General features: G+C 46.6%; 1 protein-coding gene across 1 annotated transcript; it reads left to right on the top strand.

Moving 5' to 3' along the window:
- Positions 1 to 2638: 2638 nt before the first annotated feature.
- LOC102722372 lies at positions 2639 to 3919 on the top strand. Its single transcript, XM_006648675.3, has 2 exons — positions 2639 to 2844; positions 2925 to 3919. Exons 1-2 carry the CDS (start codon positions 2639 to 2641, stop codon positions 3781 to 3783), a joined length of 1065 nt encoding a protein of 354 aa, XP_006648738.2. The 3' UTR covers positions 3784 to 3919.
- The last annotated feature ends 7591 nt before the right edge of the window (positions 3920 to 11510 follow it).

The raw sequence follows: 11510 nt of genomic DNA on the forward strand, positions 1-11510 counted from the left end.
GGGGTTGTTTAGATTGAGAAATTTTTTAGAAGAAGTGTGACGTTAAATGTTTGACCGGATGTCGGAAGGGGTTTTTGGACACGAATGAAAAAACGAATTTTACGGCTACTCTGGAAACCGCGAAACGAATCTTTTGAGACTAATTAATCCGTCATTAGCACATGTTGGTTAGTGTAGCATTTATGGCCAATAATGGACTAATTAGGCTCAAAAAATTCGTCTCAAGATTTCTTCCGTAACTATGCAATTAGTTTTTTAGTTCATCTATGCTAAATGATTTATTTAGGTGTCCAAAAATTCAATACGATGTTTTTGAAAATATGTTTGGGAACTAAAAAAAAGGCCTGAACCAAACTTGGACTGGACTCGATTGCAATAAATCATTTAATAGTGATGTGGAATATTTCAAGGGTTTTTTTAGCTGACATGTTGGTCCCGCGCCCAGGTTTATGGTACACGATGATACGTGGGGGCGACTTGTCATTTGGATATAGGATGCAAAGATAGATTTGAATTCTTTCTCCTTTCTTCAGAAGGTAGAGTGTCGGTGGCTCCGTGGCTGAAGGGAAGGAGCAATCGGCGGCGGGCGGCAACTGATGGCGGTGGACTTGAACAGCTACAACCTCAGTAGGAGCAGGTGGAGGCGGCCAAGGTGCTCTCCCGACCGGCGCAGGGGTAGAACCGGGGGATGATGCGAGCGACAGATTGATGAGGGCTGCTTTGGCGGAGTGTGCCGCCGCCGACTGGAGCGTCAACCAAGACCCAAACAGTCTCTGCTGGAGCAAGTGACGGGTATGGAGACGTCCAGCAGCTGTGGCCGTGTTTAGCGGCCTCGTTCGTGCTTCCACGGTTCCCCGGATCGGGATAACTTTGCCAGTTACATGATCTGCAGCGTGAAAAATGAATCGAACGGTGGCGGAGCGCTGCCTTCTCTGTGCTTCTAACTGATGCAAAAGCATCACCACTTGCTTCAGTGCAACTGTGAATAAGCATGCCATCGCTGCTTATAGGTGCGAGCAGCCGTCTATTTCTTCCCGTAATCTTTTGCAGTAGGTTAGAGTAATTAATCAAGCATTATGTTGGCATCCGTCGGACACTCATGATTCACTCACTGGCAATATACCCGTACTAACGCTACGGGTTAATTTACAATTTAATAACGTAAACAAGATATATAAATTTATTTTAATGCAGTCATATATAAACCAAATATTCGAATTTGTTTTTCTATAAAGCATTTGATAATTTGATTATTTAAACAACCTCTGATAAAATAACAGCAAACCACCAATTAACGGTGACTTACAACTTTTCATAATTAATTATAGGTTGGATCATATCGCAATAAATTAAGAGTTTTCAGTTTTAAACATTAATTGCAGAACCTTGAGTTTGGATTTATTACAAGTTTAAAAATAATTTTTTTCGTGTCTTTATATATTACATGAAAAAACATTTAAATTAAATATTAAATGATTATCTAATTATTAGAAAATATTTATTGTACTAGTTCTTTGTAGTTTAAAAATATATTAATAGTTTAAAATTCGGATTTAATGCATTAGATTTAATGTTAAGAATATAGATGGAATGTGCGCGTAATTTGGGGAGCCGATAAATGGAAGGAGGGAAGATGAAACATCGATTATCTGATTTGATGGAGATGATTTGAGCCGTTAGATTTGTCCAATGAGTAAAACATGTCTATGCATTATAGGATAGATGAGCTGGGCAACCGTGGCTCTAGGCAGAATTAAGAGTGGGGCAACTAGGCTTAAGCCCTATGCTTATCTCTATAATCTTACTTATATCTTATTAATTTATTATTATTTTACTATGTAAATTCTGAAAATTATAAAACAAATGCTAAGCCCTATACATAATCAGACCAGATCAATCTTTGCATTGTCGCGTGGAGCCATGCCCAATCTGCTCTCCTTGCCATCGATCCGATTAGATACGGTTCGATTGAACTTGGACGGTATGGATCACGGTACTGCCAAAGTTGCAGCACCTGATCCCAATCCCGTCTCCCCGCCCCCTACATTCTCTCCCTCCTCTCGAGTCTCGATTTTTGCTCTAAAATTCATGTTTCTCATTTCTAAAACGGATTCGGGTCTAGCTCTAGAACGGACGACTCCCATGCTAATCGGCTCGGTCTAGCTCTAGAACGGACAACTCCTGTGCAGCTGTGCTAATCGGCTCTGAAGTCTGGATGGAATCGGACGATTGACGTACGACAGAACGGATTTGGAGTCGGGAGGAATCACACAATTGACGTACGACGATGAAGTGCGGAAGCGCGTATTTCTCTCTCCCTCTCCATCTCAGGCCAGGCATGTTTAGTTCCCAAAAAATTTACTCCAAAAACACCGCATCGAATCTTTGAACACCTAAATAGAATATTAAACATAGATAAAATGAAAAACTAATTGTACAATTATGTGAGAAATCACGAGCCAAATCTTTTGATCCTAATTAGTCTATAATTAGCCATAAGTGCTACAGTAACCCACATACGACAGATTAATTACGTCTTGCGGTTTCTAGGCGTTGGCCAGTCCAGAATTTCCTGCACCTTAGTAGGATCTGTAGTGACAAGACAAGCAGCATATTTTATTCCTTCCGTTCCGCCTCCATGGGTGGGGGTGGAGGTAAGCGGGCGCGGGAGAAGGATGGTTACTACTCTGCTACGCCTGCAAGGGAGCAGAAAAGACCTCGGCGGGGGAAGCAGCATCTGTACGTGGCGCTGGATGACTGGGACGGCGGCTACAGCATCCACAGGCTCGACGCCGACGACATCCTGGACGACCAAGAACCTGCTGCAAGAGGGGTGCTGCACAGGCTCCCCGAGGCGGCTGCCGTTCGGATAGCGTCGCCGCGTGTAGACGGCGGCCCCATGTCCTTCGCGCCCTGGGCACCAGCATCTTCGTCGACGCCAACCCGCTTCTGCGCGGCGACCGCGCGCCCCCGACCTTCGTCTACGACGCGGAGACGGCCGCGCTCGCCATCGGCCCGCGCGTCCCGGAGAGGCTCTACGACCTGGGCGAGTCCATCGCCGTCGGCGACGGCGAGACGCTGTACGACGTGACGTCGGTGAACTTCCATGACGCCTCCCTGCACGCCATGTCGTGGGAGCCCAACACCGCCGCGGGCCGCGAGCCGTGGGAGCCAGACAGGGAGTGGTCCTGGAGCAGGCGGCCCCTGGCGCAGCCGGTCCCCTGCGAAGGAGGCGAGATCCTCGGCTACGCGTTGCACCCCGACGGGCGCACCATCTTCATGTCCACCGGCCACACCACCCACTCCCTGGACACCATCGACGGCACGTGGAAGGAGCTGGGGGATTGGGGCTTGCCCTTCAGAGGACAAGCCTATTTCGACGCCGACCTGGATGCATGGGTTGGGCTTCACCGCAAGGACGATCGGTCCGTTTGCTGCTGCACAGTTCCCTCCGGGACACGGCCGCCGAGGTGCAAGCTGCTGAGGGAGAAGCTGAGCCGCCGCAAGGAGGAGGACCCAAAGCACAGGCCCTGCCTGAGGGGCAGGCCCATCTATCTCGCCTACATGGGTGACAGCAGATTCGCCCTCGTCGAGGACATCCCGGCGCCGCTTAGTGACTACGACGACGGCGCCGGCGCCGGCGCTGTGCTCCATGTCACCATCTTTGGCCTCAAGTATGATGACAAGGGAGAGCTACGGACAAAGGTTCGACGTGCAACCAGGTCATACGCTGTGTCCAACAACGCCTTCAAGTTTTCTCATGGCGCACTATTCTGGATGTAACGTAGTGCGTGCCAGCTAGCTAGCTGAGTTTTTCTCTTTTACGTTACTCTGCACCGTGTTTAGCATTTCCAAAAATAAATCTGGTATTCCTCGTTATCCACCTAGGCCTAGTTCAGTTTGCAAATTCTCTTTTGCAAAATCATCGCATCGAATATATGGATATACATTTAAAGTATTAAAAGTAGTCTAATTACAAAGCAAATTACAGAAGCCACCAAGAAACTGCGAGGCGAATCTTTTGAGCCTCAGTAATCTGTCATTAGCACATATAGGTTACTGTAGTACTTATGGCTAATCACGTACTAATTAGGCTCAAAAGATTCGTCTCACAATTTTCTCCATAACCGTGTAATTAGTTTTAATATTCATGTATACTTAATGCTCCATTTAGATGTCCAAAAATTCGATGTGATGTTTTTAGAAACTAAACAGGACCTTAGTCACATATCTCCATTTGTTCTCTCACCATGTTGTGCTCAATTTTACACTTAATGTATAGGTTTTAAATCGTCGTAGGCAGAACAACACCCCGCCTGTGCATGTCATGACCAACGCCCGAGAGCAAGCCTAATAATATAACCAGTAAACCGGTCGTAAGACTATTTGCACGTCTTCTCTCAGTGCACTCATATAGGAGTTAGCTTTCATCATTAATATACGATCCACTTGTCTCTCATAGAGTGTCTGAGCCAGCGATAAGCTTACAGTCTATTTCTTCTCTCTTCTATCATCTCCTCTCCACCTCACCATTTAGTCACCTTACGGCCTACTATTATACTTGCTCTGAGTGATGCAAAGTCACAACTCAAACAATAATCTAATATATAGGGCACAAACATGGTTTTACACATTCTACATCCTTCATTCATCATTTTCTTAAATCCAACAACTAGAATCATTTCCATAAGATCGGACGGTTACAACAGACTCCACATATCCTTATAAAACAATGAACTTCATATCCAATACCACATCACACTTGTGCTAATCATAAAATTGATTAAGGCTTTAGACAACTACTGTTGGACGTCCAAATAGTCAAATCCCTAACAATAATATCAGAGATAAATCTCTAATATAAGAATAAGTATATGGTGTCCTATAAATATTTTGTTAGTACCATGTTTTTAGGATAATCCTTTATATACACCTGAAATTGTAGCTAATTCCTTCTATACCCCTGAATTTTACTTGTTAGCTTACCATCTAATTTCTATAAAATTGACCATTTTACCCTTTCGATGAGTATAGAAGTTTTTGAATTACATTATTGAAAATGTAAAAGTTTATCGCATTATACTATTAATAGTCATGAATTTGTTGTGTGATTCATTATTTATGGCAAAATTTATTTTTAGATAATAAAATAAAAAATATGTATTTATTTTATTTTTAAAACTCATAAAATAAGGAACATTCATACAAAGATCGGACTACCAATACTCACGATATTTTTTAAGATTGCTCCCGATTAAAAAATCTATTGTTCTGTTAAATTTATTATATTGTTTTGTTTTTAAAATTTGTGTCAAATTTTTTTGTACTAATTAGTTAGTCTCATTAGTTACATAAAATGAACATACTATGTACTCAAACAAAATTTTCAATTGTTTTCCAAGCTTATAATCATCAAGGGCATTAAAGATATTTTTCACAAACTTAACAGTAAAATGAAGAAAAATATAACGGTAGGGGCATGGAAGGGATCATCTTGAATTTTTAATGGTATTAAAAGAGTCGGGTAAGTTCCAGGGGTATAGAAGAGATTAAGTGAGTTGTCAGGGGTATACATGAAATTTACCCGATATTCAAATAATTGTTTCTACAGATAACTTGTCGAACGATAGCTTGAGATGGATGACCTAATCTGTCATGCCACCTACCCAAGGAGGGTTTTGTAGCGCTGAAGGCTTGCTTCATCATGATGTAGGAGGCTGAAGTTGGAAGGATGTAGAGGCCGCCCTCATGTCTGCCTTGAAGCAGTACTTTCGGTGGAATGAGATCCTTAATCAAAAAGAATTTAGAGTGAATCTCAAAGAAAACATTATTGTCATCAGCAAAACGACAAAAAAGAGAAGGCTCTTTGTTGCATTAGAGCAAGTTTAATAGGAAAGCCAACTTACTAGCTATAAGCTTATATTATAGTCAACACATATAATAGATTGGCTATAAGGTTGGCTATAATTTTTATCTCTTATCTCTTACCTTTGTATTTAATGTATTTTTTTAGAGTTGGTGTATAGCTGGCTCTTACATGAGAGCCAATCCATTTCTTTTTCATTACCTCTTTCCTCCACATCAGCTTATAGTCAACTTACAGTCTGCTATTATACTTGCTCTTAGGAGAGTAAAGAATATTATTGAGATTGAATTTTTGACGGGGAGTATGAATTTGCGTGTGACCAGCATAGCTAATGCACATACTTGAGCCATTGGCCGTATGGATCTGATCACCACCATGATATTTCTCCCAGACACTCAGCTTGTACGTCCTACTCACCCATGACATGATCAGTCGCACATGTGTCAACATACCAATTTGTATCAATCTCATAGGACTGATGAGCAGTATTGGTAGATTTCTCTTGAGGAACAAAATCATGATCAAAGCGATGCCAGCAGATGTCGACAGTGTGTCCCATCTTGCCACAGAGTTGATAGATTGGTCTGTCGCCTCCATGTCCTCCTCCTTGTTGTCCTCCGGTATTGTCCTGAAATTGTTGCCTCATTGCCACGACCATGGCCAGAGTTATTGGATAGAGGATAACCCCTGCCACGGCCACAACCACGTTGATTTCCGCCTTTACCAAAGGAGGTAGAATTCGCTGAGACTTGATGTGATCCTTGCTAAAGATCATTCCTTCCGTCAAAATCCCAGCGGTTTCCATAAAGTTCTACTGTGACTGGTTCCTTCTGTGCCGCAAGAGCTGATACTATCGGCTCGTAATTAGAACCAAGACCAACAATCATGTATGCGACGAGTTCTTCATCGAGCTATTTTCCTCCGACTGCCATCTAATCACCCAAAGATTTTATCTTAGTAATATATTCATTAACTGATAGATTACCTTTCTTTGTTGTAGATAAAGCAATTCTTGAATTGAGTGATTCAGCGCGGGTCTTGGAGGAACAGATTTGTTCAAGTTTCTTCCAAAATTGTTCGGCCGTTGTGGTTGAGACTACTTTTGTCAGGATGTCGCGCATCAGAGTAGTCGTCAAATAACCCAGAACATGTTGATCCTCAGTTATTCACCTGGTGAAATCTGAGTTCACCTTTTTTATGGTCTTCTCTCCTTCTTGCACGGGATTTGCTCCGGCCTAACAAAAAGTACATCGAGGTATCGGTACCTCGAGGTAAAAAATCGTTTTTCACCATTAGATTTAGCTGAGTAGGATGTGCACTATTAGATCCAATGACCAGAAATGATTTGGTACCATGAGGTACTAAGTAACTAGAGGTACTTTTTGTTGAACTGAAGCAAATCTCTTCTTGCACTTCAATCTCCTTTGCAGGGACCGAAGCGGTACCATCAAGATAGCCAAACATCTGGGCTCCTCCGATTGCAGGAAGAACTTGCACTTTCCATAGGAGATAATTCCTATTTGGACTCTAACTCTAATCCCTATTGGATACGACACTGTTCCCTAATAGATAAAAAAACAAACAAGTCCCGATCGAACTCTCTTAGAGATAAAGGAAAAAAATCTAAACTAACTCTAATTAATAGACAAAATTCTACCGTCATGCCTTGGTCTTCATGATTTCTTGTTGAATTCGAATTCTTTCAGATAAAATTTCTATCGGTGATTGCATCTTTTCTTATTCGAATTTAATAAGGAATTTTACCAAACTTTAGTGTTAACACCGGCGAGGTGACTTTGGTCGGCCCAAGCGGGTGAAGAGGAAGGGGACAAAGGAGGCATGCCGGCGATGTGAGAGGAGAGAGTGGGCCAAGCTGAGGGGAAAAGGGAAGGGGGAGTTGGTTCGGTGAGGAGGGAAAGGCCGGCGGCCCTTGTCACGCCCAGAAATTTACACCATTTTCTGAACAATAGCATGTATTAAATCTCGGTCCAAGAATCAGCTCGAGTACACACTATGACAAATCAATACACAGTTCCACGACTTAAAAACAAATAAAAACAATTGTCTATCGAAATGCAGCGGAAAAAGAAAACGAACTAAACCATCTAATCTTCAGCTTCAGCTGGCGAAGACGGCTCCACACCACAGGCATTCTCGATGGCGGACTAAACCTCACTTCAACCTTAGGAATAACCTTCTGACTGAAACTCTGGCACTTGCTCTGACACTTTCTCTGGTGGGAAAAAATTAAGCAAGGCTGAGTACAAACCACTGTACTCAACAAGTAACACCCAAGAGAGGAGAATAATGAATGCAATAGGATATCAAGGATAGGCTAAGGTTAAATTGCACAAAGCTACAGTAATTTAGCAAAACAGTAAATAAAATAGACTGATTAAAAGTAAAGTAAAGAGTTAAAATAACCATCCACTGTCCAACGTTACACCACGTTGCAACAGGCCCAGACCGTTGTCGAACGTTACTCCACGTAGCGACAGGGTCAACCCTCTGCCTAACGTTACACCACGTTGCGACAGACCCAAACCACTGTCCAATGTTACACCACATTGCGCAGGGTCAAACCAATTTGATGTTCATCAAGTTATTAAAAGGTTCACTAATCCCAGTGAATCTGTCAGTTCGTCCATAACCGCGAGCACGGCTATTTGAATAGTTTTACTCTGTAGAGGTGTACAACTTTACCCACAAGACATAGCTTCACTGCACTTGAACGTGCGCCGGTGTATCACCACGATACCACGGAAAGGAAACTGTGATAGGACCCGTCACATAACCCTATGTATTTAATCACACCGCACTTCAGTTTTTACCCCCTCCTTTACACCAAGTCGGGCAGTCTCCTCTTGTGCCTTGGTAGATCCAGAAGCAGCAGAGGCTTTCGTTACACCACGATTGCCCGTCCATACTCCATCACGCCCACCCTTGTCTTGGTACGCCAAATAGTTCGAAGCTATGCTTCGGATCCCACCTTACCCATTTCGGCTTGTGGTTAGTACGGGTAAGACTTTCAGGGATTCCCGAGAACCGGTCCTTAATTGTCATGGGTGCGACTCTCAAAACCATGCACCCACAGCCCACCATAAGTAATATTTTAGTTATTATTAATCCACATCGGGAGAGCAATCCTGATCACAACCATTAAAGGTCTATCAAGTCTAGCAATAATTAAATGATAATTGGTGAGCTAGTTGAACTGAGCATGGCTAAGCATTGCCTAAGCTTATTTCTAGTCAAATTTACCCTGGGATAACAATAATAATAAGTGAGAATCAACGGATAAAAAGGTAATAGCCCAATAGATAAATAAAGTAATTACATTTAAATACAATGCATGTTTGAATGTAAAAGCGAGGGATTTTTTAATCATAGGTTCAATATGATGAAAGACAGGTGCCACTTGCCTTGCTTAGACCCACGAGGAACTTCGGCGATGACTTCGAGAACAAACGGTGCTTCGACGGGGTCAAAACCTACGACAAACAAGGCAAAACAAGACAAACAGACTATAAAACTACTGAAACAGAGAAATAAACTATTTTTAGTGGATTCTTGGCATTTTTCTGGATTTAATGAAACTTGAATGGACTAAAACGGAGACTAGATGAATTAGTTATGAATTTTAGAAGTTTAATTGGGTTTTTAACTAAACAGAAAAGTCCTAAATCAATTATTGCACAATTAATTGGAGGGATGACATTAGCACAGGGGAGAGAGAGGGTGTGCTGACAGGATGGGCCCACTGGGCAGTGACACAAGGCAGGGAGGAGGCACTGACAGTGGGGCCCTTGGGGAGAGGGGCAAAAAGGGGAAAGGAGAGCTAGAGCTAACAAGTGGGCCCGATGGTTCGGTGAGAGAGAGGGTAATGACAGACGGGGCCCACAGAAGAAAGGAGAGAGGCACTGGCAAGTTGGGCCCACGGCCTAGTGAGAGGTGGTGGCCGGTGGGTGGATCCCACCGGTAAGTGATGCCACAAGGGAGAGGGGAGGGCGGACTCCGGCCGAAACAGAGCAGTAGCGGGCGGCGATGGTGCTCGGCCGGGCGACGGAGCGGTGGGCGGCGGTCGTCGGCGGACGATGGAGGCGGCGCGACCGACCGAGGGGCGACGCGCGGCGGCCGATGGGAAGGCGGTTGGCGGCCGGCTCGGGGAAGCGACGGCGACGGCGCGGCGGGCACGGGCGTGTAACGGCGGTGGTAACACCTCGGCGGTGGCGACGAGGCAAAGGTGGTGGCGGGCGGAGGGGCGGCAACGACGACCGGAGCGCGCATGCGCGCTGCGGCGGCGTCGGCTTGGCAGTGGCACTCGGAGGGGAAGAAATATGGGCAAAAAGGACGGTGGCTGCTCACCGGCGATGAGAACGGCGGCGGGGAGTTGGCGTGGAGAAGGCGGAGGTGGCGACGGGGTTGCGCGGCTCGGAGTGGCGTCGAGCGACGGGATCAGGTGGTGGCGACAGCCGAGGGAGAGAGAGGCGGCGGAACGGTGACGGTGGGGGCGAGAGGACGTTGACGTGTGGGTAGCGATTGGCATCCGGCGGAGCGAGGATAACGGCGCACGGGCGACGAGGGCTGCGCTCTGCGGCGGTAATCGGCAACATCGCGAGGAGGCGGCGTCGGTGCGACCAGGGAAAGCGGAGTGGCGTTTGTGTGTGGGAGGAGGTGGCACGGCGACGCAACGACCGGGGGACGACGGCCCGGACTGGTAGGCGGCTCGGATGGTGGCAGGCAACGCCAGCGCACGACGACACGAGGCGGCGGCGCTAGACTGCGACGGGACGTGGGTGGCGTGGCGAGGGCGAGCGGCGGCGCATGGCGGCGGCAAATCAGAGGCCGCGCTAGCGGTGACGCGAGACGACGGCTTCACGGTGCGATGGCATGGCTACGGCGCGTGGTGTGCAGTGGCGCGACAGCTAGGCGGTGACGTGGCGACAACGGGAGGCGCATGCGGCGGAGGCGCCGGGTATAAAAAGGGGAGGCGGCGCAACGGGCGCGAGCGGCGAGCGAGGCTGCACGTGCGGGCAGCGGTTGGCACAACGCGGAGGAGGCGGGGCGGCGGGTGCGAACGCGGTCGGCGCGGGTGGCAGGTGCGGGAACGACCGTGGCGTGGCTCGGACGGCGCGCGGCAACGCGGAGGAGGCGGGCAACGACTGCGGGCGAGAGAGGCAGAGCAGGGAGGTGGCCAGCGGGCGAGTTCGGCCAGAGGAAGGGGATGTCCCACCTGTCAAGGAGAGAGAGGGGAAACCAGGAGGGAAGGGGAAATAGGCTGGCCGAGAAAGGGGGAGGAATTGGGTTGTGGCGGCTTGGGCCGCCAGGAGGGAGGAAGGGAGAGCAGGGAAAGAGCTGGGCCGACCTAGAGAAAAGAGGGGGGAGGAAATGAGGGAGTGGGTCGGCTGGCTGGGCCGGTGGCCTGTTGGCCAGGAGGAGAGGGATGCAAAGGGGGCTTCGAGCGCGGGTTGAGCCGTGGCTCGGGGAATTGCGAATAGGACGTGCCTTCGCACGACAGAACCGAAACATGCACGAATTAGAGATTCGTACGATGAATCAGATCCGAAACGCGAAACCATGAACTATTAGCGGAACAACGACAGGAGTTAACGACCCGTTAAATTGAGATTTAACGATTCGCTAA

This window comes from Oryza brachyantha, chromosome 2 (assembly GCF_000231095.2).
Source record: "Oryza brachyantha chromosome 2, ObraRS2, whole genome shotgun sequence".
NCBI classification, from domain to species: domain Eukaryota; kingdom Viridiplantae; phylum Streptophyta; class Magnoliopsida; order Poales; family Poaceae; genus Oryza; species Oryza brachyantha.